The sequence below is a fragment of the Trachurus japonicus genome, chromosome 19 (genome assembly GCF_045865225.1).
Source record: "Trachurus japonicus isolate A0001 chromosome 19, Traja_1.0".
NCBI lineage: Eukaryota > Metazoa > Chordata > Actinopteri > Carangiformes > Carangidae > Trachurus > Trachurus japonicus.
Window position 1 is genome coordinate 20,017,805 of NC_140925.1, and position 22,806 is coordinate 20,040,610.

General features: G+C 43.8%; 2 protein-coding genes and 1 non-coding gene across 5 annotated transcripts in view; 1 reads left to right on the forward strand and 2 right to left on the reverse strand.

Annotated features, from left to right (window-relative positions):
* rhbdf1b (rhomboid 5 homolog 1b (Drosophila)) overlaps window positions 1-22,806 on the reverse strand; it is a 58,640-nt gene that overhangs the window by 17,268 nt on the left and 18,566 nt on the right. Inside the window, exons 2-5 of one of the 3 annotated variants that reach the window (XM_085760744.1) lie at window positions 7,633-7,777; window positions 7,409-7,542; window positions 6,997-7,143; window positions 313-541 (exon numbers count right to left, since the gene is read on the reverse strand). In XM_085760744.1, coding sequence (XP_085616870.1) covers window positions 313-541; window positions 6,997-7,143; window positions 7,409-7,542; window positions 7,633-7,749 — 627 coding nt within the window. In that variant the 5' untranslated portion in view covers window positions 7,750-7,777. Of the gene's footprint in view, window positions 1-312; window positions 542-4,172; window positions 4,929-6,996; window positions 7,144-7,408; window positions 7,543-7,632; window positions 7,778-22,806 lie in introns of those variants that run through there. The other 2 variants (XM_085760745.1, XM_085760746.1) reach the window with 2 other exon arrangements.
* On the reverse strand, window positions 8,337-8,430 carry trnai-uau (transfer RNA isoleucine (anticodon UAU)). Its single transcript has 2 exons — window positions 8,393-8,430; window positions 8,337-8,372 (listed from the first exon to the last, which is right to left on the reverse strand). It is a non-coding gene; the product is annotated as a tRNA-Ile (tRNA).
* Window positions 20,152-20,981, forward strand: LOC146967873 (uncharacterized). Its single transcript, XM_085762286.1, has 2 exons — window positions 20,152-20,311; window positions 20,417-20,981. Exons 1-2 carry the CDS (start codon window positions 20,295-20,297, stop codon window positions 20,979-20,981), a joined length of 582 nt encoding a protein of 193 aa, XP_085618412.1. The 5' UTR covers window positions 20,152-20,294.

Below are 22,806 nucleotides of genomic sequence, written 5' to 3' on the forward strand. Positions count from 1 at the left end.
CTGTCATACCAGAGCTGATTTTAATGTAATTTATTGATCAGATTGCAGAAATTGAACTAAACCAACAGTGCCATTATAATAGTGTGCTTTTTGAAATTAAACATTCAAAAACAAAAACATCAGCTCCTTGTATTAGCCATCCAAAACCCATCAGTCTAACTATTGGCAAGCTGACCAAGCAAGCACCATAAATGTAATGTGTGAAGGAGAAAGTGAGGGAAAAAGTAGAGGAAGGGAAGTAAAGTTGGAAAAAGTGAGTAGCTGCCCCATTTGTTCCTTGATCCCTGCAAAGTGCCCCTGGCGCTAGCCTACCCTCTGCATGCCATAGTGGTGGTGACTGGGGTGGTGGGGTGGGAGGTAGAGGGGAGGAGGGGTCTCAGTGCTGGCAAGGGAGAGGTTGTCCTGGCTGTGGAGCTCCATTTCCCTCATCACCTGAGCCTTCAGACCCCCATACAGATGGCTGCAGTGCTGCAGGCTCTTCCTCCTCCATCGCTGGGTGCTGTCGCTGTCCTTGCTCACCCCGAACCAGTCAGCCGTACCTCTGAAAGGACAGACAGGTTAGTAAATGTGCAAAATCTGAATATTCTGATGTGTTTGTTTGTGACAGAAATACATCAAGGTAAACAGGTTAAGTTGTCATTTAATGTTATGAAAATATCATTTTTGATTTGAGTATCAACAGCAATGCTGCTGGCTCGGTGAGACTCTTATCTTATCTCCTCAAGTACAACGGTCACATAAACAAACTGTTGTCATAATGGCTGCAAAAGCACCACCAGTTCACAAAAAACCTGTCCAATATTCACAAATAATACCAGTGAGATCAGCTAATTCAATCATAGTGACAGCCTGTTTTCACACAAGCATGCAAGATAACAAAAACAGCTAACTTTGCCTGTTTAGCTACAAGAATAAAATAATAAAAATAAAAAAAATTGGTAAGCACTCCCAAGTCACAATAACAGGTGATTTCCCTGTTGTTCCAGTGTGCTGACATTTTGCATTAGGCCTATAAGGGAGTAACAGTGCATTGAGCTATATGCTAACTAGCTAATAACCTGCTAATAGCCTACTAACATGCTGATAAAATGTTAGATTTAGCAGAGACGTTCTATATTGTATCTAGCCTAGAAGGACTTTGGTTTTAGTTTAGCATGATAGCATGATTACTTAGCTAAGCACCACTAATAGGCTACTATTGTGTTGTACAGTAGGCCTACTGTTTAGGTAGCCTACCTATTAAAGAATAAAAGCTAAGTATGTATTTTTAAGTAAAGTCACTTTTATCAAGTTCAAACACTGAGTTAATTCTGAAAGGACACTCAGCCAAGCCAAACCTACATGTCAACTATCCAAGAAAATGTTTGTATACAATTAGCTTTAGCCTTCATCTGAACTTGGATTAATAGACAGATTAAAACATACATCCTTCCTCATCAGAGGAACAATATGGTGATTAGTTGATTCACTAGCCTACAGCTGGTTGTTGGGGATTAGTTGATTGGTAAATTGGGTCATTTGCTGATTGCCTCCTTGTGTGCACTGATGAAGAGAACCTTGCATCTAAAGAGACATCTGGTTTCACAGGTTTTCTCAATATTGAAAACCTTTGTGAACTGGCACCTTTAATGCTAAACAGCACACCAAAATATATATTAAAAACCTGTGAGTTTGAGTTCCATGTGTAAAAAAGAAAGAGGGCATGTGGGGTGAATAGAAACAAAATACCTTTGGCCACAACACAAAGACAATATACAAAACTAGATTTACTTCAATAGCACAGATCTGCCTTCCAGATGAAGATAAAGCGATGCGATAATGAAGAATCAGGATGGGATATGGGTCAGGATCTGCAACCCAGCTGACAGATGAAAACATTTGAAAGAAATCCCCATGAATTCAGCTCCCCTCAAGTATTTTTTTTTCTCTCTCCTCTCTTTATCTTTCTCTGTGTGTGCGTGCGTGTTTGTGTGGACAGTCGGCCCAGCTTAGAGGGCCTGGATGAAAAACACCGTCTTGTTTCGTAACGCGGCCTACTGCTGTCTGTTCAGTCAGCGGCGAAGAAGCAGATGTTGTCCTGCAGTGGATTACCTGACATGACCGGTCTGTCTGTGTTTTGCATTTAAACTCAATAAATATGCATTCCCTCTGTGCATCTCTGTCTTTTTTTCCCCCTTCCACTAACAGTGCCTGCGTGCCAGGCTGTGTCAACCGATCAGGAGGGGGGAGGCCACGCTGGGGAAACTGTTTGGAGAGCAGGACACTCAGTAATAAACACTCAGCCCTCATCATCAAGAAAGACGCCAGCTGGGGAAGCCTTTTAAGGCTGCACAAGGGCAGGCAAGGGGCGGCGTGGACCTGATTGTTGTAGGAGGAAGAGGAATCTCTTAGAGAGAAGACACAGGTTTGGGAAAACAGAAACACATGGGGGTCAAACTGGGCCTCTCTGAGGAGGAGGAGGAGGAGGGGGAGATCCAAACATAGAGGAGGAAGGGTACAGTGAGAGCCAGGAGGACGGCGGTCAAAGCATGATACGAAAATGACGGAAAAAATACTGATTGTAAGATGTGATGTGGCCACTTTGTTAATAGGCCCATTTCAGACAGGATGACAGTTGTTTGAGTTTGTTTAGATAAGCAGCTATTTGTCTGTCCGCACGTGTACCAACAAGCATGTGACATTTTCACCCACACATCTCAATAAAACATTCATGACAACATAAATCCATCACACATTAAAGATGAAAGCCTTGTTTAACCACATGAACTACCCTCTATATCTCAGAGATAAGGCTGGTTCACACATAGCAGCAATCACCTGTAATTACAGTCTTAGACATTTCATCTGTGAGAAAAGACCGAGGGGCAAATCCCAGTTACCACTGAGCAAACAGATGAAAGAAAGTAGAGAAGATAAATGTGGGCATGTTTAATAGGTATTGAGTTTGCTGAATGGATGGATCATTAAAAGAGCAGATTTGATTGTTCCTTCACTACTGCACCTTCCGCTCCATAAGGCTGGGCCGATACTGTGCATCAGTTTACCCAACTGCCATTTATTGAGAACAAATGAATTAGTAATAGTAAGTAAAAACAATTCAACATGATCAACTAGCATTCGTTAGCATTCATACTGTACTGACTTATACTGACTTCTTCCCTGCCCTAAAATAAGGGTGTAAAATGTCTTTATTTATGTTTAAATTTAGTTTTTGTGTCATGAAAAGACAAAATGTCTACTGTGGCACAATAAAGATGACCATTAAAAATCTAAATGGTCATGAAATTACATATTCCAGTAACTTTGGCCCAATATTAGTATTATTTACACATGCCAAACTACTCAAAAATCTCAGGTGAAAACAAGAGCAGTCCTGCTGTCATAGCTGGTGATAAAACAAGATTTTAGTGGAGCAGAACTATGGATGTTTATAAATCTATACAATAAGACAAATGTTAACAGCATAATTATTACTCCACTGTTCCTGATTATTTTGCTGTTTCAGATATTTCACTCAAACTTAAAAAACACAGATTATCAGTTACACTGTCAACAGCATTGATATGTTAAAGCAGATACAGCCTTAAAATGCTGTTTGGATGGTAAGGCATAAAACTCATATACCATATAATGTACAATAAAACATAGATGGTGTGATTTTACAGCAGAGGTACTTTTATTTTTGACATCTAAGTACAGATTGCTGCTAATATCATTATCTCTCTTGCCTTGGATGAGGTTTTAAAGGCTGGACTGGACTGTTTTCAACAGCAGCTTATTAGTTTAGCACAGAGACTGGAAATGGAGCAAAAATAATGAGCCTGTCTCTACCTACGGGAAACAAAATTCAACAACTAGCACTAATAAAGATCATTAGTTTACATATATTTCTTGTAATCTACCAAAGAAAGACATGGTCAGGGTAAGTGTTTCTATCTTGTATTATCTAACATAACCACATCAAGGCTGTAGTGTCATATTTACCATAAAGAAAATGGGAGTGCTATCGAGCTTCACATACTTTTGAATTGAGTTTTGAATAACCTTGATCCTTTCACACTTCAACAAGGGTTTTGTTCACTATTTCCATTCACTGGCCAACGTGTCACATGTCACAAGCATTTTTGATGAGTATTTTCTGCTTTTGTTTACAGAAACCACAGCACACTCACCTGTCCACAGAGCTCCAGGAGGGGTTCAGGGTCTGGGTCATACCTGAGGGGGAGTGGGACTGTGGAGCCACGTCGCCTCCATCACCACCAGCATCACCAACATACTGTCCCCGTTTCCCCCCTGACCCGTATTAAACCCTGATCCGCTGGACGCAAACCGATCCTCCGCAGATCACACATACAATGTTCCATAAGGGGATTTCCTGAAATCCAGGCCAGCGGTACCTTCGCTGTTATGCAAAGAAAGGATGAACACCACATGTGCAGACCCTGTGTAAGATCCCTGTCCTGCTGCTCTGTCCGTGAGCGGCCGGTTAATAAAAAAGGCAGGCAAAGATATCCTCCTTCAGACGGCGAGTGGCCCCCGATGTAAAGAGATCCACGGAAGGGACGTCCGCCGGCTGGACCCAGTCATTCAGCGCACAGGGAGTGGGAGGATCTCATATTTTCTGACCTTGGGTCCCGAACACACAACAGAAGTTTCCATATGACTGTGTATGTGTGAGAGAGTGTGTGAATGTGTCAGGGTCTGGCAGGCCTCCCGGTATCCATCCTCAAGAAGACGTTGCATAAAAGGATGTGACCTACTGGGCAAAGACGACAGCAGCTCTGGTCCTTGTCAAACTGAATATTCTCCCCCAACGATCACCATCAATGAGGTCCTTCTCTCTCTCTCTCCTTTCTCTCTATCTGCCTTGTTGTGCAGGAGTGTGTGTAAACACCAGTTCTCCCTCTAACATACCAGCACTCCACAGGAAATGGGAGATTAGAAGGAGGGAAAGAAGAGAGATAGAACATCATACACATTAGGAGGGAGGAGAGATGGAGGAAGGGCACTGGGACATGCCTAAACATGACACACACACACACACACATACATACAATGGAGAAGGACTACCAGGAGCAGTATGTTCAACCTCTTCAAATCATAGCCCGTAGTGTGAACCGCACCTTGCTTTGTATGGAAGACGTTCGTGTCAGCAGTTAAAAGGATTTCAAGATGAATGGCTCCTTGACATGAAAAATGACTCATGCAAATCTTTCCCGTTGTCCTCCAGATCAACAAACCCCAGGGCGCCCTCCCTGTTACCCTACAAGCCAGTAGTGTGTAGCAAATCACACACAGACAAACACTTTTGTTTGAATAGAGGAAGATTTATCCTGCATTTATAACCTCCTTCAAGTACCTCAGCTAACCCCCAACAACTCAAGTACACACACACACACACACAAACTTCTCCTCAATCCCATTAATTCTCTCACAAACATCAAACGAATTAATCCCCCGTCTCTCACACACACTAATACCTGGCCAGTAAACCAAAGCATGATAAAGTTAAGACGTTAAGACGCTCCTTTGAGGAGAGAGTTTTCTAGGTTTTAGTCTCAGCTCCGTGTTTGAACGCTTACATTCAATTTAAGGCGGTGGGAGGGGCCGCTTTGATGTGGCCCTCATGCTCTGTGAGGCACACACAGTCCCCGGTGAGTAATTGTATTATTTTGTCTGCCTCAAACCATGTGGTGCTGTGTGTCACCTGGACTGACACCGATACACCACTTATGTGCTCTCCTCAAAGCGTCACGGCACAAAGGCACAAAAAGACTCAGAGCGCTGGGTTGATTCCAGTCTGTAAATGTTGAGACAAAACCAACGCCGATGTGGAAAAATCAGTCAAATGTGTTCTTTATCATAACTCCTTGCTGTGTGGTGGTGGTGCAACACCAGAAAATAGTTTCCTCAACATGCCTTGTGTGTCAATAGTTCATTTCTTTGTTCTGTTTCTGCTGGAGTCATCAAATAACTCATTGGACCTATTTTCTGTAACAGAGCCCGACTTTATTTGTGCTGAAAATACCTGACAGCACATTGTTTGCTTTAGACCTGCACTTGCAGAATTTGTCAGGCCACCCAGGGGGAGATTAAGCTGTGAATAACCGGTTACCTTTGAAGCTGATATGGCACTTGCAGAGCTGAAAAGTTGCCTGTTTACCCAGCAGTTATGGAGCAACATTACAATTTGATTCAAGATACCTGGCAAATAAAAAGACATTATTCAGGTCCTTTTTGCTATATGTTGGTCTCCACCAAGGTGGACCCTTGTTCAGTGATGGGCATAGAGAAACCTTGTACACATACATATGTGACCAATGTTGTCTGGCCTGCCCTGAGTGGGTGTTGAACCCAGGTCTCCTTCACCAAGGGCGACAATGCTAACCGTTTCGCCAGGAGGTCAATGACCACATTGCAAGTGGATTAGCACATCTTTTATGGGTGAGTGAGTTTAACTTCAGTACTGCTAACCGCCACACGTGGTACATATACATACACACTCTGGTGTACTATATATATAGTACGCTACTTTTTTCAGTAAAAAGTAATGAAAAAAGTTACAGTTTCCCCATTATAAGGCCGTTACTGTTACTGACAATAAAATGTGCCATTACTCGCTGTTATTGGACTCAAGAAGTGATGTTTTGAAGAAGAAAAGCAACTTTTCCTGGTAATTAGTTACTTTTATAATGTACTAATTCAGTTACTTTTTGGGGAAAGTGACTAGTAACTATAACAAATTACTTTTTAAAAGTAACGTGCAAAAAGTTTTTTTTAAATATAAGGAGTGATCTGGCAAACAATAGTATTAGTATTGTCATTACTGCCCTTGATATAATCTGAGCCAACACTGTCTAATACCTATTGTCAAGTTAACACTGAAACAACATTTCATCATCTTTCTCTGAGTTAAATTCAACAACAGCACAGACAGAAACTTCAGACACCTTCAAAGACCCGTCATCCCCCCTCTGTCCTCAGCCTCTCCTGTACCTGATGATCTGTTTGGGTATAGATGAACGCCGTCGCGTCAGTATTTTGGGGATGCAGGAGCGCCTTCGAACAGTGGACACCCTCCTGGGGCTCCTCTGGCCCTTTGGGGGAACTGTGTTGACGCGCTCGAAGCGCACCCTTTTCTCACTTCACACACAGCACATCAGGAAGGAGAGGACAGGGAGGCAGCGGGAAAACAGATGTGAAAAAAATAGGTAAAAGGGGGAAAAAGAGAGAATAAAAGACAGTTTTGTTAATTTATGTTAAATCAGAAGAGACCACAGCTTTAAAGTTAGTTTTGTTAAAGATTTAAAGCAGAGAATTAGTGAGAAGATCAGATGTGCACATGATGTCACAGGAAATTAGCAGCTGGAAAAGCTCAGCAAAGTGTGTGTGTGTGTGTGTGTCTGACCTCTTGATAGACTGTGTGAAGGAGGGAAGTCTCTCCAGAGGAGGTCTGAGGTAGTTGTTTGAAGTTTCCATGGCAGCGATGCAGGTCTGAGGGTTTTCCCCTGGCATGCTGACGCTGCGCAGGCGCTTCACTGGCTGCAACACACACAGCAGAGGACGATGATGCACACACAAACACACACACACTCAGTACCAGGGTCGAGTTTTCAGATTTGTATTTTTTACCTGGGTGTGTGTCGGCGGCGACTCGTCCGGCGTCAGCTGGATGGTTGGGATGTCCAGTTTGAGCCATGGTGGCTTCTTCCTCTGCAGACTGCTGGTTTTGCTCCCCGCCTCATCCATCCTCGCCGCCTCTCCCTACACCTGCCAGCTGGACAACACACGCAAACAGAGGAGTTAGTTTTGTGGGACAATTCACACAGTGGGAATATGTTCAGACACAAAAAACGGCAAAAATTTACAACTGTCAAATTAATCCAAAAGCCAAAAAACCCCCAAACTGAGCAGCTTTGCTTAGTAATTACAGACAGAATGTGCACAGATAATAAGCGACAGTAATCCACGGCTCCCGGTGGTGCTGAGCTGACACGCCACAATACATTCACTGCAAGAGTCCAGATAATTTAATGAGCTGTGATAATGGATTATTTTGATTTGGAAAAAGCCACAATTATGTTTTAATTTTATTCTTCAGAACAATGGTTCATTTGTTGAATAAAAACATCCAGATGCTGCATCTGCACATTTGAGTACAACTATAAGAAATGTGAAAACAAATTCAACTTCATTGTGTGTAAGAGGCACTGCAGTGTGTTCACTCCCTGATCAACAACAGACTGTTTAAACTGATTATATGATAAATCTCACAGATTGAACATTTCCTACGTGAGAATGTTTTCTCAAATTCACATTTTAGATTAAAACTTGACTGCTCCAGGTGAGGCTCGAACTCACAACCTCGGCATCACTCTGCTGGTTACTGTCTTATAAGTACCGCGCGCTGACCGATTGCGCCACTGGAGCCTCTGCAGTGCTGACAGTCAGGCTGTGTTGTGGAGGGTCAGCAGCAGCTGTGCCTCAGCACCACAAGATGGAGCCAGGACCCTCGACGGTGTGAGGCCGTCCTGCTCCACTCAGGCACAACTGTCACATGAGGAGAGACAGACAGGATGCTGTCCCTCACTCCGAGTGTGTCCCAACCTCTTTAAACAGACTTCTCACACAAGCATGTGGTCTGAGTGCAGCAGGCCGCTGATTAACATACAGAGTCTGTCAAACAGAGGGAAAGCCACACAATAGAAAGCCACAGCCTCCACTCATCCTGCTGTGTGCTGGGATTATGGGGAAAGGGTGTATGGTACTTGGAGAGTGAAAGGGGTTTTCCTGTTAGTTCTTCTGTATGGGAATGAATGCAACATCTTTCCTTTATTTATTTTTTTGATTGCCTTGATTGCTGTCTTGAAATGTCAACTTTTTTATTTGGTCTTTTGTATACTTTGTAAAGTTTTTAACTATGTACAATTCTGCAATTTATTCAGTGGGTCTTTTTGGCACCAAATCAGATACAACTTCTATACTAAACAGTAAACTAGTCGTCAGTGGTGCCTAATAATGCAGGTCACCATGTTCAACGCTTGAAGGTCAATAACTATATGTGAAACAATTTTTCTTGGATTGGGGAGTGTGTGTGCTTTTCTACCTGCCTGTCCATTGTCTCAGTGTATTGCTCTGATGAAGGTCGTCTGAGACCGAAAGCTTAGCCTTTAATAAAATAAATTGCATAGATCCAAGTGTGCGGAGATTTTTCCCTTTAGTTTGGACACTTTTTGATACCTCCAGCACCTTGGCAGAGAGCCAGCCGGGTGAAGCGGCAGCCCCCTTTTTGCACATGAAACAATTTTTCTTCACATCATTCTGTCCCTTTATAAAACAGACCATGTCAAAAGAATGAATGTCAGTGATGCTATATTGAAATCCTGCTTTGACTTTTCTATAGAAATAGTTTGGGCTGCAACATTGTCTTATAAAATCACGCAAACAGATGAAAGAAAGACAAGAGTTGTGATTTCAGATGGATTATTAACTGGTTAACAGGCTTTTGCCTTGTTGTCATTTGTTTGTTTCTTGTTTCTGTATGTGGTAGCAGTGGAAAAGACCACAGGCTGATGATTAGCAGGAAAATCAAATCATCATCCGGATGCGCTCGGTGAGGGCTTTCGTTGGGTGTGAGTACACATCCCGCTTCTATGTTTCACTGACTGGCAGCAGCATCTATTCCTCTTTGATCTTCCCATCGAGCATCACTGTGTAACAGCTGAAGGAGGCTCAACAGGGCAGTGGGTCAATAAAAAGCTGGATCAAGCCAGGATGGAACAAGGCAACAGGTAACACATACATAATGGTGGATTTCTTCAGTCATTGTGCCTCTCTTCCACATTTTCATATATATTTTGTATCTTTTGTTCAACACTCGCTCCTCAAAAGGTCTGCAGTCAATGAGCACTTCAACATGAGTACAGAATCTCTGGAGGAGCTGCGATTGTTCGTCACCCTGCTGATGGAGAAGATACTGACTGAGTGTCGTGTTCTTGAGGACCAGAGCCAGGAGGACAGGGTCACCTACATAAAGCGCCTGGTGAACCTGACGATGGAGGGTCTCAGGAACACAGAGGGCATCTCCCCTGACCTGTCCATGAAAGACATCAACAAGATCTGCGAAGCTGTTGTTAGCGAACTAAAGAAGAAATTCTGTGATGGGCAGCAGCTGGAGACTCAAATTTTCCCACACGACCCAGACTTCGATGCAGTCATTGTGCAGTCTGTGCAGGCTCACATCAAAGCTCAGTTTGCAAAGAAGGATCACACATGCAGGATCATGCTTACGTTTGTTGTCTTCATCGCTGCCTTTGGGGTTTCTATATACAAATTGTTGAAGGTTTCGAAGTAACCTCTCTCCCCTACGCGTCCTCCCTTTTCCTCTCTACCTGCACATAACGCAATGTTAGAGACAGAGTTGTTTTCGAGGAAAATGCAGAGACTGCTTGCCGAAAAACTGCTCCCAACGGACATGAATTTACCTGGAAAACAACTGTCTCGTAACGTTCTGTTATTATCTCACAGCGTGGTGAATGTACAGGTCACAACTTGTCCACCAGAGCGTTTTGGAGTTGTTGGATTGTGTATTTGATGAGTTTGATGAGGGAAACCAAGAAATCCCATTAGCCTCCGTAGTGTAGCTCTGAGCAGCTCACGGCTCTGCTCCACCGTTCTAAAAATAGCTTGCACCGACAATTAAAGGTAACGAACCCACTGCTAGGGATTATGGCAATGGGCCAATTTTATAAAATGTTGAACTATCCCTTTAACAAGTTTGTATTCTACAATTAAATGTGAAGTGAAATGTTTTTTACCTGCTCACTGTGAATCTTTCTAGACCATTTGATCTGCTGAGGTAGGTGAACAGACACACACAATTAACTGATTAATCACCTGCCACAACAGTAGCAGTGTGTCAGTCATGGAAATCACAATCTGAGAGAGTAAACAATACACTCGCAAACAGTGACAGACTCGCCATAGAGCAATACAGGCAAATGCCACAACGGCCGCATACAGTATGATGCGGCCAAGGCAATCGCGTGAAGATACAGCCGTGTTGATGTTGCCACAAAAAAAAAAAAAAAAAGTGGGTTAGCTGGTTTACGGCCGGCCAGCTCTGAAAACAGTAATATGGTGGCATAAGGGCAGCGTATAGCTCACTTGGTAGAGCAGCCCCCTATAATCAGGAACTACAGTATAAAGCAGCCTGGGTACGATTCCACCCAGTAGAAAATAATTTGGTGGTCAATGCATTTTCTCATCATCACTGAATGATCACTGCTACAATATATAGTTTTAGTGTGGCCTCTCTGTCAAAAATGTCAGAGCCTCTTTTTAGTGCCAGTTCTTCACTGCTCAGAACAAAGCTTGACAAAGACAAAGGGACACATGTCAGAGTTGAAGCTGTCTGCAACAGGGTATTTCCTTTTGGTTGTGTTTCTCGTTCTTCTATGCACATGTGGTAGCAGTGGGACAGACCACAGGCTGTTGTTTTGCAGGTAAATCAGACCGGTTCACATCCGGATGTGCTCTGTGATGACTTTCTGTGGTCAGTGCACGTCTCATTTTTATGTTTAACTGACTTGCAGCAGCATCTATTCCTCTTTGCTCTTCCCATCGATCATCACTGTGTAACAGCTGAAGGAGGCTGAACAGGGCAGTGGGTCAATAAAAAGCTGGATCAAGCCAGGATGGAACAAGGCAGCAGGTAACACATACATAATATAACACTGGTGGATTTCTTCAGTCATTGTGCCTCTCTTCCACATTTCTATATATTTTGTATCTTTTCTTAATGTTGAACACTCGCTCCTCAAAAGATCTGCAGTCGTGGAGAACTTGAACATGAGTACTGAACCTGTGGAGGACGGACCAGAGACTGTCATCCAGGAGCACAGAGACAATTCAGCTGAGACAGGAACTGAGTCTCTGCCTCCAGCCTCCACCAGCCCTGAAGACCAGCTGAGATCGTTCGTCATCCTGCTGATGGTGAAGATACTGACTGAGTGCTGTATTCTCAAGGATGAGGGCCAGGAGAACAGGGTCACCTACATAAAGCACCTGGTGAACCTGACGATGGAGGGTCTCAGGGACACAGAGGGCATCTCCCCTGACATGAAATACATCGACAAGATCTGTGAAGCTGTCCTGAGGGATTTAAAGAAGAAGTTCCGTGACAGGCGGCTGCTGGAGATTCAAGACTTCGAAGCAACCATTGTGAAGTCTGTGCGGACTCGCATCAAAGCTCATCTTGAAAAGAAGGGTTGTTGGAAGACTATACGGAAAGTTGTGGTTCGCACTTTCATCACTGCGCTCCTGGGTGGTATAGTCAAATTGTTCTACACGCTTTTGTATTAACCTCTCTACTCTATGCGTCCTCTCTTTCCCTCTCTGCCTAATCTCCACAATATCATAAGGTCCGTACAGCTCACTCAGTGTAGTGCCTTGAGATGTATGGTTGTGGGGCGGTGTTTAGCTCAGAGCACCCGCCCCATGTGTTGAGACTATAGTCCTCACGGCAGGCGGCCCCGGTTTGAATCCCGCGTCGAGCAGCCCTATCCTGCGTGTCATTCCCCCCCTCTTTGCCTCCAGTTTCCTGTCTCTCTCTCAACTGTCTATTAAAGGTGAAAAAGCCTAAAAATATACTTAAAAAAAAGATGTAGCCTACCGGTATGTTTGTACTATACACATAAGTGAAATATCTTTTATCTCCTTCTGGACCTTTTGATTTGCTGAGATGGGTGAAAAGAAAGGAATGGAATTAACTGAATAAACATCTGCCACAAAAGTAGCAATGTGTCACTTATTGAATCACAATCTGGGCAAGCGAACAATACTCACAACAAGGCTCAAACTCACAACCTGAGCACCACTCTGCTGGTCACTAGCGAGCTGATTGATGGCACCGTAGAAGCCTCTGCAGTGCTGACAAAGGGACACAGGCCAGAGTTGAAGCTGTCTGCTACAGGGTCTTTTCTTTTGGTTGTGTTTCTTGTTTTTGTATGTGGTAGCAGCGGTACAGACCACAGGCTGTTGATTAGCAGGTAATTAAACAGCAGCTGATCTTTACATCTGGATGTGCTCTGTGACGACTCTCTGTGGTCAGTACACGTCTCATTTTTAAGTTTCACTGACTTACTTTAGCATCCTTTTCTCTTTGCTCTTCCTATCGAGCATCACTGTAGTAGCTGACTTACAGCAGTAAACTTAGATCTTGGAGAAGGAGAGAGAGCTGAAGGAGGCTGAACAGGGCAGTGGGTCAATAAAAAGCTGGATCAAGCCAGGATGGAACAAGGCAGCAGGTAACACATACATAATATAACACTGGTGGATTTCTGCAGTCATTGTGCCTCTCTTCCACATTTCAAAAGATCTGCAGTCGTGGAGAACTTGAACATGAGTACTGAACCTGTGGAGGACGGACCAGAGACTGTCATCCAGGAGCACAGAGACAATTCAGCTGAGACAGGAACTGAGTCTCTGCCTCCAGCCTCCACCAGCCCTGAAGACCAGCTGAGATCGTTCGTCATCCTGCTGATGGTGAAGATACTGACTGAGTGCTGTATTCTCAAGGATGAGGGCCAGGAGAACAGGGTCACCTACATAAAGCACCTGGTGAACCTGACGATGGAGGGTCTCAGGGACACAGAGGGCATCTCCCCTGACATGAAATACATCGACAAGATCTGTGAAGCTGTCCTGAGGGATTTAAAGAAGAAGTTCCGTGACAGGCGGCTGCTGGAGATTCAAGACTTCGAAGCAACCATTGTGAAGTCTGTGCGGACTCGCATCAAAGCTCATCTTGAAAAGAAGGGTTGTTGGAAGACTATACGGAAAGTTGTGGTTCGCACTTTCATCACTGCGCTCCTGGGTGGTATAGTCAAATTGTTCTACACGCTTTTGTATTAACCTCTCTACTCTATGCGTCCTCTCTTTCCCTCTCTGCCTAATCTCCACAATATCATAAGGTCCGTACAGCTCACTCAGTGTAGTGCCTTGAGATGTATGGTTGTGGGGCGGTGTTTAGCTCAGAGCACCCGCCCCATGTGTTGAGACTATAGTCCTCACGGCAGGCGGCCCCGGTTTGAATCCCGCGTCGAGCAGCCCTATCCTGCGTGTCATTCCCCCCCTCTTTGCCTCCAGTTTCCTGTCTCTCTCTCAACTGTCTATTAAAGGTGAAAAAGCCTAAAAATATACTTAAAAAAAAGATGTAGCCTACCGGTATGTTTGTACTATACACATAAGTGAAATATCTTTTATCTCCTTCTGGACCTTTTGATTTGCTGAGATGGGTGAAAAGAAAGGAATGGAATTAACTGAATAAACATCTGCCACAAAAGTAGCAATGTGTCACTTATTGAATCACAATCTGGGCAAGCGAACAATACTCACAACAAGGCTCAAACTCACAACCTGAGCACCACTCTGCTGGTCACTAGCGAGCTGACTGATGGCACCGTAGAAGCCTCTGCAGTGCTGACAAAGGGACACAGGCCAGAGTTGAAGCTGTCTGCTACAGGGTCTTTTCTTTTGGTTGTGTTTCTTGTTTTTGTATGTGGTAGCAGCGGTACAGACCACAGGCTGTTGATTAGCAGGTAATTAAACAGCAGCTGATCTTTACATCTGGATGTGCTCTGTGACGACTCTCTGTGGTCAGTACACGTCTCATTTTTAAGTTTCACTGACTTACTTTAGCATCCTTTTCTCTTTGCTCTTCCTATCGAGCATCACTGTAGTAGCTGACTTACAGCAGTAAACTTAGATCTTGGAGAAGGAGAGAGAGCTGAAGGAGGCTGAACAGGGCAGTGGGTCAATAAAAAGCTGGATCAAGCCAGGATGGAACAAGGCAGCAGGTAACACATACATAATATAACACTGGTGGATTTCTGCAGTCATTGTGCCTCTCTTCCACATTTTTATATATTTTGTATCTTTTCTTAATGTTGAACACTCGCTCCTCAAAAGGTCTGCAGTCATGAGAACTTGAACAATGAGTACTGAACCTCTGGAGGACGGACCAGAGACCGTCATCCAGGAGCACGGAGACGATTCAGCTGAGACAGGAACTCAGTCTCTGCCTCCAGCCTCCACCAGCCCTGAAGACCAGCTGAGATCGTTCGTCACCCTGCTGATGGTGAAGATACTGACTGAGTGCTGTATTCTCAAGGATGAGAGTCAGGAGGACAGGATCACCTACATAGAGCTCCTGGTGAACGTGACGATGGAGGGTCTCAGCATCACAGAGGGCGTCTCCCCTGATATGAAATACATCGACAAGGTCTGTGAAGCTGTCCTGAGGGATTTAAAGAAGAAGTTCCGTGACAGGCGGCTGCTGGAGATTCAAGACTTCGAAGTAGCCATTGTGAAGTCTGTGCGGACTCGCATCAAAGCTCATCTTGAAAAGAAGGGTTTTTGGAAGACTATACGGAAAGTTGTGGTTCGCAGTTTCATCACTGCGCTCCTGGGTGGTATAGTCAAATTGATCTACACGCTTTTGTATTAACCTCTCTACTCTATGCGTCCTCTCTTTCCCTCTCTGCCTTATCTCCACGATATTATAAGGTCCGTACAGCTCACTCAGTGTAGTGCCTTGAGATGTATGGTTGTGGGGCGGTGTTTAGCTCAGAGCACCCGCCCCATGTGTTGAGACTATAGTCCTCACGGCAGGCGGCCCCGGTTTGAATCCCGCGTCGAGCAGCCCTATCCTGCGTGTCACCCCCCCCCTCTTTGCCTCCAGTTTCCTGTCTCTCTCTCAACTGTCCTGTCAATTAAAGGTGAAAAAGCCTAAAAATATATGCTACTTTAAAAAAAGATGTAGCCTACCGGTATGTTTGTACTATACACATAAGTGAAATATCTTTTATCTCCTTCTGGACCATTTGATTTGCTGAGATGGGTGAAAAGAAAGGAATGGAATTAACTGAATAAACATCTGCCAAGACAGTATTATGTGTCACTTATTGAATCACAATCTGGGCAAGCGAACAATACACTCACAACAAGGCTCAAACTCACAACCTGAGCATCACTCTGCTGGTTACTGTTTGCACCATTAGAGCGTCTGCAGTGCTGACAAAGGGACACAGGCCAGAGTTGAAGCTGTCTGTTGGGCTGCTCTTAGCGCAGCTTTCACAGAGCTTTCACAAGTTAGGGCTAACAGTTAGCTGTGCTACAAATGGATGCTGACATGCCCGTCGATGCACTGCGCCGTGCCGACCACAGGGTCTGCTGTGACCACTTTGACCGGGGATGACTACTGCCAGTCAAAGAAGGTAGAGACATACGTTCATTTCTCCTTTCTAGTATGTTGTCGGACACTCATTGTAACTATCTGAGCCTGTCAGTTGGAAAAAAAATCCCCGATTATAGGGCGAACTTTGACGGGAGCCACTTGCCCGGTTGAAGAGCGTTAGCTGGGCTGCAGGCTGCCTGCCCGGCCGGCTCAATACTGCAGCGACCTCAATAAAAGTATTATCCATCACTCACATATACAGAAAAACATATGAAAACAGGGCCCAGGTTGAAAAAAACCGAAGTTGCCCTTTAAGGAGTCTGGTAGCAGTTGTACAGACCCCAGGCTGTTGTTTTCCAGGTCAACCAGATGGTTCACATCCGGATGTGATCTGTGATGACTTTCTGTGGTCAGTACACGTCTCAAGTTTCACTGACTTACTTCAGCATCTGTTTCTCTTTGCTCTTCCTATCGAGCATCACTGTAGTAGCTGACTTACAGCAGTAAACTTAGATCTTGGAGTGACTTCTGCACTGACATCATCCCAGAGGGAAAAAGAGAAGGAGAGAGAGCTGAAGGAGGCTGAACAGGGCAGTGGGTCAATAAAAAGCTGGATCAAGCCAGGAAGGAACAAGGCAGCAGGTAACACATACATAATATAACACTGGTGGATTTCTCACAGGACCCAGACTTCAGACTATTGTGCAGTCTGTGCAGACTCACATCAAAGACCTCGCTCGACTTGCAAAGTTAAAAGATCTGCTGCAGTTCGTGGCCATCACAATTGGCTTCATCTTCTCTACGTGGCTAGTCGCTATTTGTCGTTCAGGGCGTTGAAAACTCTCTCCCCTACATGTCCTCTTTCCCTCTCTGCCTTATCTCCATGACATCATAAGGTCCGTACAGCTCACTCAGTGCAGTGCCTTAACATGTTTGTTTGTGCTATACAAGTAAATGTGAAGTTAAATGTCTTTTATCTGCTCACTGTGAACCATCTGATTTGCTGAGGTAGGTGAGAAACAGAATTAACTGATGAAACATCTGCCACAACAGTAGCAGTGACTCAGTTATTGAAATCACAATCTAAGGAGAGCGAACAATACACTCACAACAAGGCCCGAACTCACAACCTCGGCATCACTCTGCTGGTTACTGTCTTATCAGTACCGCGCGCTGACCGATTGCGCCACTGGAGCCTCTGCAGTGCTGACAGTCAGGCTGTGTTGTGGAGGGTCAGCAGCAGCTGTGCCTCAGCACCACAAGATGGAGCCAGGACCTGACGGTGTGAGGCCGTCCTGCTCCACTCAGGCACAACTCACATGAGGAGAGACAGACACTCCGAGTGTGTCCCAACCTCTTTAAACAGACTTCTCACACAAGCATGTGGTCTGAGTGCAGCAGGCCGCTGATTAACATACAGAGTCTGTCAAAGAGAGGGAAAGCCACACAATAGAAAGCCACAGCCTCCACTCATCCTGCTGTGTGCTGGGATTATGGGGAAAGGGTTTATGGTACTTGGAGAGTGAAAGGGGTTTTCCTGTTAGTTTTTCTGTATGGGAATGAATGCAACATCTTTCCTTATTTTTCTGTCATTTTTTTTTATTATTAGATATCCTTGCCGGCTGTCTTGAAATTTCAACTTGAAACAGTATCAGTTTGGTCTTTTGTAAACTTTGCAAAGTTTTTAACTGATACAATTCTGCAATTTATTCAGTGGGTTTTTCGGCACCAAATCAGATAAAATGTCTGTACTAATCAGTAAGCTACTCGTCATTGGTGCCTAATAATGCAGGTCACCATTCACCATTCAACAATTGGGGGCCTAGTTTTGTGGCGCGGCGTACCTGCTATGAAACTAGAGCCCTTGAAGTTCAATAACTATATATGAAACTATTTTTCTGAACATCATTCTGTCCCTCTGTCTTTCATGGTGACTAAATAACTTTATACTTTTAACTAGAGCTGGGCGGTATGACCAAAAATTTATATTACAGTATTTTTCATAATTATATCGGTTTCACGGTATTTGACAGTATTTTTTTTTTCATGCATGACTGGATGTTAACCCCATTTTCTAATAATTTAGAGAATAATTACTGCAGTAAATTGGCTTAGAATGACCTATTTTACTGTCACGAGGGGTGAATATTGTAGAAGAACATTAGTATCCAGACTAGTATTAACACGGGTTTGAATGGTCCCACAAAATGCTGCTGTTCACAAAGAGGTGGCAGTGGCACTTATAACTGTATTGAGTTGAAGGAATCAGAATGCATGACTGTTGCAGTCAAAATACAGAACCCTTTATTAATATAATACAGACTAAAAAAATAATCAACTTGATTATATATAAAGATTTTTGCACATGAGAATAATCATCAATCTAAAATGCTATCGAATAAATATCTGTTCTCAAAATGAATTTATGACATCAATTATAAATAAACATTTCTTCACACACACAAAAAAAGCCCAGACAGTAGGCCTAGCTACTTTGCAAGTCAGTCTGTGACTCGTAACACGGTGGCATGGGGGGACTGTGCTCAATCAGAGGTGTGGCTTCAGATCATAACTCCAACAGGTTGAGAGCCAGAGGACTTCTCTCTCTGTCTGTGTTAACTGAGGCAGTGAAACACACCTGCATTAGTGGCCTTGACTTTATAAGTTAATCGCTTTGATGCTGTCGTTTAAAATCTCATGTAACACCAACCTGAATTCATAAAGTTTCCTCATGAAGCAGTCAGGAGGCTCACCGACATGACGTGCATGTTTTGTGTTGAGATGCGGCTGGAGATGAGCCAGCTTCATGCCACTGTTTGCTAACTTCTCCCCACAGAAGAAAAAAACAAAAACACGATGGCTCGAGTGGGTTGCAACTCGTGGACGTAAATCCCTTCATCACAAATTCTTCTGAATACTGTCGGGATTTTACCGGCGACGTTCCGCCGCTCTGTGTTCTCAATGTTTTGTACGCTACACACTCACTGGTATTGGGGTATATGAAAAATTCATATCATTAAAAAAAAATCACCGGTATTTGGTATGAACCGGTACTGTATACCGCCCAGCCCTACTTTTATACTTTATAAAACAGATCACATCAAAAGGATGAATGTCAATGATGCTATATTGAAATCCTGCTTTAACTTTTTTTTTTTTCTTAAGAAATAGTTTTGGGCTTTTTATGTGATGGAAATCGGGGGAAAGAGAGATGAGGATGACTTGCAGCAATTGACATGAGCCAGATTTGAACCCAGGCCACTGCTGTTAGGACATTGCCTGTACACTACTCATAAAAAGTTAAGGGGATATTCGACTTTCAGGTGAAATTTATGGAAAATGTAAAAGGTTCATGCTACAGTGATTTTATGTCATGAAAGTAGGACATTTAAGTAGAACTATGTAATGGTAATTTATTCATCTCGAACTATTTGTTGAAACAAAAGCTAAGCTAAGCTGTCAGTGTGTCAATAAGTTGTCATGTAGCCAAACTGTCATTGATTCATGGATCAGACACTTGTGATGTTTGAGGTTAATCACCTTGTTAGAGAACAGCATGTTATGTCATAAGCATGAATCATTAAACAAGACATGTGCATTCAAAAGTTTAGAGAAGGTCAAATTAAGTTTACCTGTAAAGGTTACAGTGCATTTTAGGTGCAATATGAAATTTAATCTGAAAGCCAAATTGCCAACTTTTCGTGAGCAGTGTGCTGTATAGCCCTGCAACAGGGTCTTTTCTTTTGGTTGAGTTTGTTGTTTTTGTATGTGGTAGCAGTGATACAGACCACAGGCTGTTGATGATTGGAAAGTACAACAGGTGACTTTCTGTGGTCAGTGCACGTCTCATTTTTAAGTTTCACTGACATACTTAAGCATCTGTTCCTCTTTGCTCTTCCTATCGAGCGTCACTTTGTAATAGTTAACTTACAGCAGTAGACTTAGATATTGGAGTGACTTCTGCACTGACATCAACCCGGAGGCAAAAAGAGAAGGAGAGAGAGCTGAAGGAGGCTGAACAGGGCAGTGGGTCAATAAAAAGCTGGATCAAGCCAGGATGGAACAAGGCAGCAGGTAACACATACATAATATAACCCTGGTGGATTCCATTGTGCCTCTCTTCCACATTTTTATATATTTTGTATCTTTTCTTAATGTTAAACACTCGCTCCTCAAAAGGTCTGCAGTCGTGGAGAACTTGAACATGAGTACTGAACCTCTGGAGGACGGACCAGAGACAGTCATCCAGGAGCACGGAGACGATTCAGCTGAGACAGGAACTCAGTCTCTGCCTCCAGCCTCCACCAGCCCTGAAGACCAGCTGAGATCGTTCGTCACCCTGCTGATGGCGAAGATACTGACGGTGTGCCGCGTTCTCGATAACCAGAGTCAGGTGATCAGAATCATCTACATATTGCACCTGGTGAACCTGACGATGGAGGGTCTCAGGGACACAGAGGGCGTCTCCCTTGACAAGAAATACATCGACAAGATCTGCGAAGCTGTCCTGAGGGATTTAAAGAAGAAGGTACGTGATGTGCAGCAGCTGGGGATTCAAGACTTCGAAGCAACGATTGTGCAGTCTGCGCAGACTCACATCAAAGCTCAACTTGCAAAGAAAAGCAGTTTAGTGACAAACATTATTGCGGGTGTCTTCGGCCTTCTTTTGGCCATAGTTCTTATATGTTACAAAATCCGTATGAAGGCTGAAATGCGACGTTCCCTCTCTGCCTTATCTCCATGATATCATAAGGTCCGTACAGCTCACTCAGTGCCTTAACATGTATGTTTGTGCTATACAAATGTAAAGTGAAATGTCTTTTATCTGCTCACTATGAATCCTTGCTGGGCTGAAAAAACCCAAACACCATTAACTGATTAAACATCTGCCACAACAGCAGCAGTGTGAGTTATTGAAATCACAATCTCTCAGAGAGTAGACAATAGAAGATGGAAAGTAGTAGTTGATATGTCTTCTTCTCTATCATAGGTCAACAGACAGGCTTTTCCATTCACCTCACTGCAGTGTGTCTGTGCCTGGTGCTGCTCAGTTAGAGAAAACCTTAGGATTCCTCTTGTCAGGTTCTATCGTACACGCTCTTTTGGGCCAAGGGGAAGTCATTGAGTGGGAGTGAGGGAACTATTACTGGATAATAGGACATCTGCATGCGGTTCTGGTGCGATGTAATGAGCGACCACCAAAGAGGAGCTCCTGTAGGTCTCGGCTGTGAATCATTCTGTGATTCATTGCTGTATATAAAATTACAGGCTCCTCGCTCCCGCCATGAAGCCATTAGCTTAACAATAACCTGTTCCATCGCACGGAGACCTGGAGCCGATAGTCAGACTCCTGGCCAAAGTCAAGTCTAACGAGCTCAGAGATATTCAGCACTGGCAGCTGGAGGAACTCTTGACACACACCGACACCGACAGGACGGGGTGTGCTTCCAAACCCGAGAGTGAAAACACACACTCACACATAAACAGTGGCACCACATCCTTCAAAAAAAACCCAGTTTGGTTACTTTCACTTGTCCAACACAATCAGTTAAGGTGTCTATTCTGCACTTCAACTGTATATTTCTTTTTGTTTTGAGTATATCCACTCTCACACAACCTGGCTTTGTCTATTTAGATAACGACCTCTTACATTTCCCAGAAGGCAGTGCCTACAGGACAGGTGAGGACTTGTGGATTTCAGTCAGAGGTGTGTGCTTGGACTAATAATGAGTGTGATTAGTAAGTGTAATATCACTGCAGGAGCGGGAGCTAAGCATGTGTTTTCATGCAGCTCAACAAAGCTGGCAGACACTGACTTACCGAGGTGAAGGGGGGAGGGGCATGATTTTAGATTCATGTATTCATCCTGAAACATTTTGTTATATATGATAAACAAAATTACTTAAATGGATAGTTCAACATTTTGGCAAATTAGCCCATTGCCATAATCCCTATAGTTTTAGCAATAAGGTTCGTTACCTTTAATTGTCGGTGCAAGCTGTTTTTAGAACGGCGGAGCAGAGCCGCGAGCTGCTCAGAGCTACGCTACGGAGGCTAATGGGATTTCTTGGTTTCCCTCATCAAACTCATCAAAAACACAATCCAACAACTCCAAAACGCTCTGGTGGACAAGTTGTGACCTGCACATTCACCACACTATGAGATAATAATGGAATATTACGAGACTGAGTTGTTTTCAAGGTAAATTCATGCAAAGCCGTGTCTCGTAACGTGGTGAATGTGCAGGTCACAACTTGTCCACAAGAGCGTTTTGGAGTTGTTGGATTGTGTATTTGATGAGTTCGATGAGGGAAGCGTAGCTCTGAACAGCTCACGGCTCTGATCCGACCGTTCTAAAAAATAGCTTGCACCGACAAATATCTATCTGTCTGTCTGTCTGTCTGTCTGTCTGTCTGTCTGTCTGTCTGTCTGTCTGTCTGTCTGTCTATCTATCTATCTATCTATCTATCTATCTATCTATCTATCCATCCATCCATCCATCCATCCATCCATCCATCCATCCATCCATCCATCCATCCATCCATCCATCCATCCATCCATACATACAT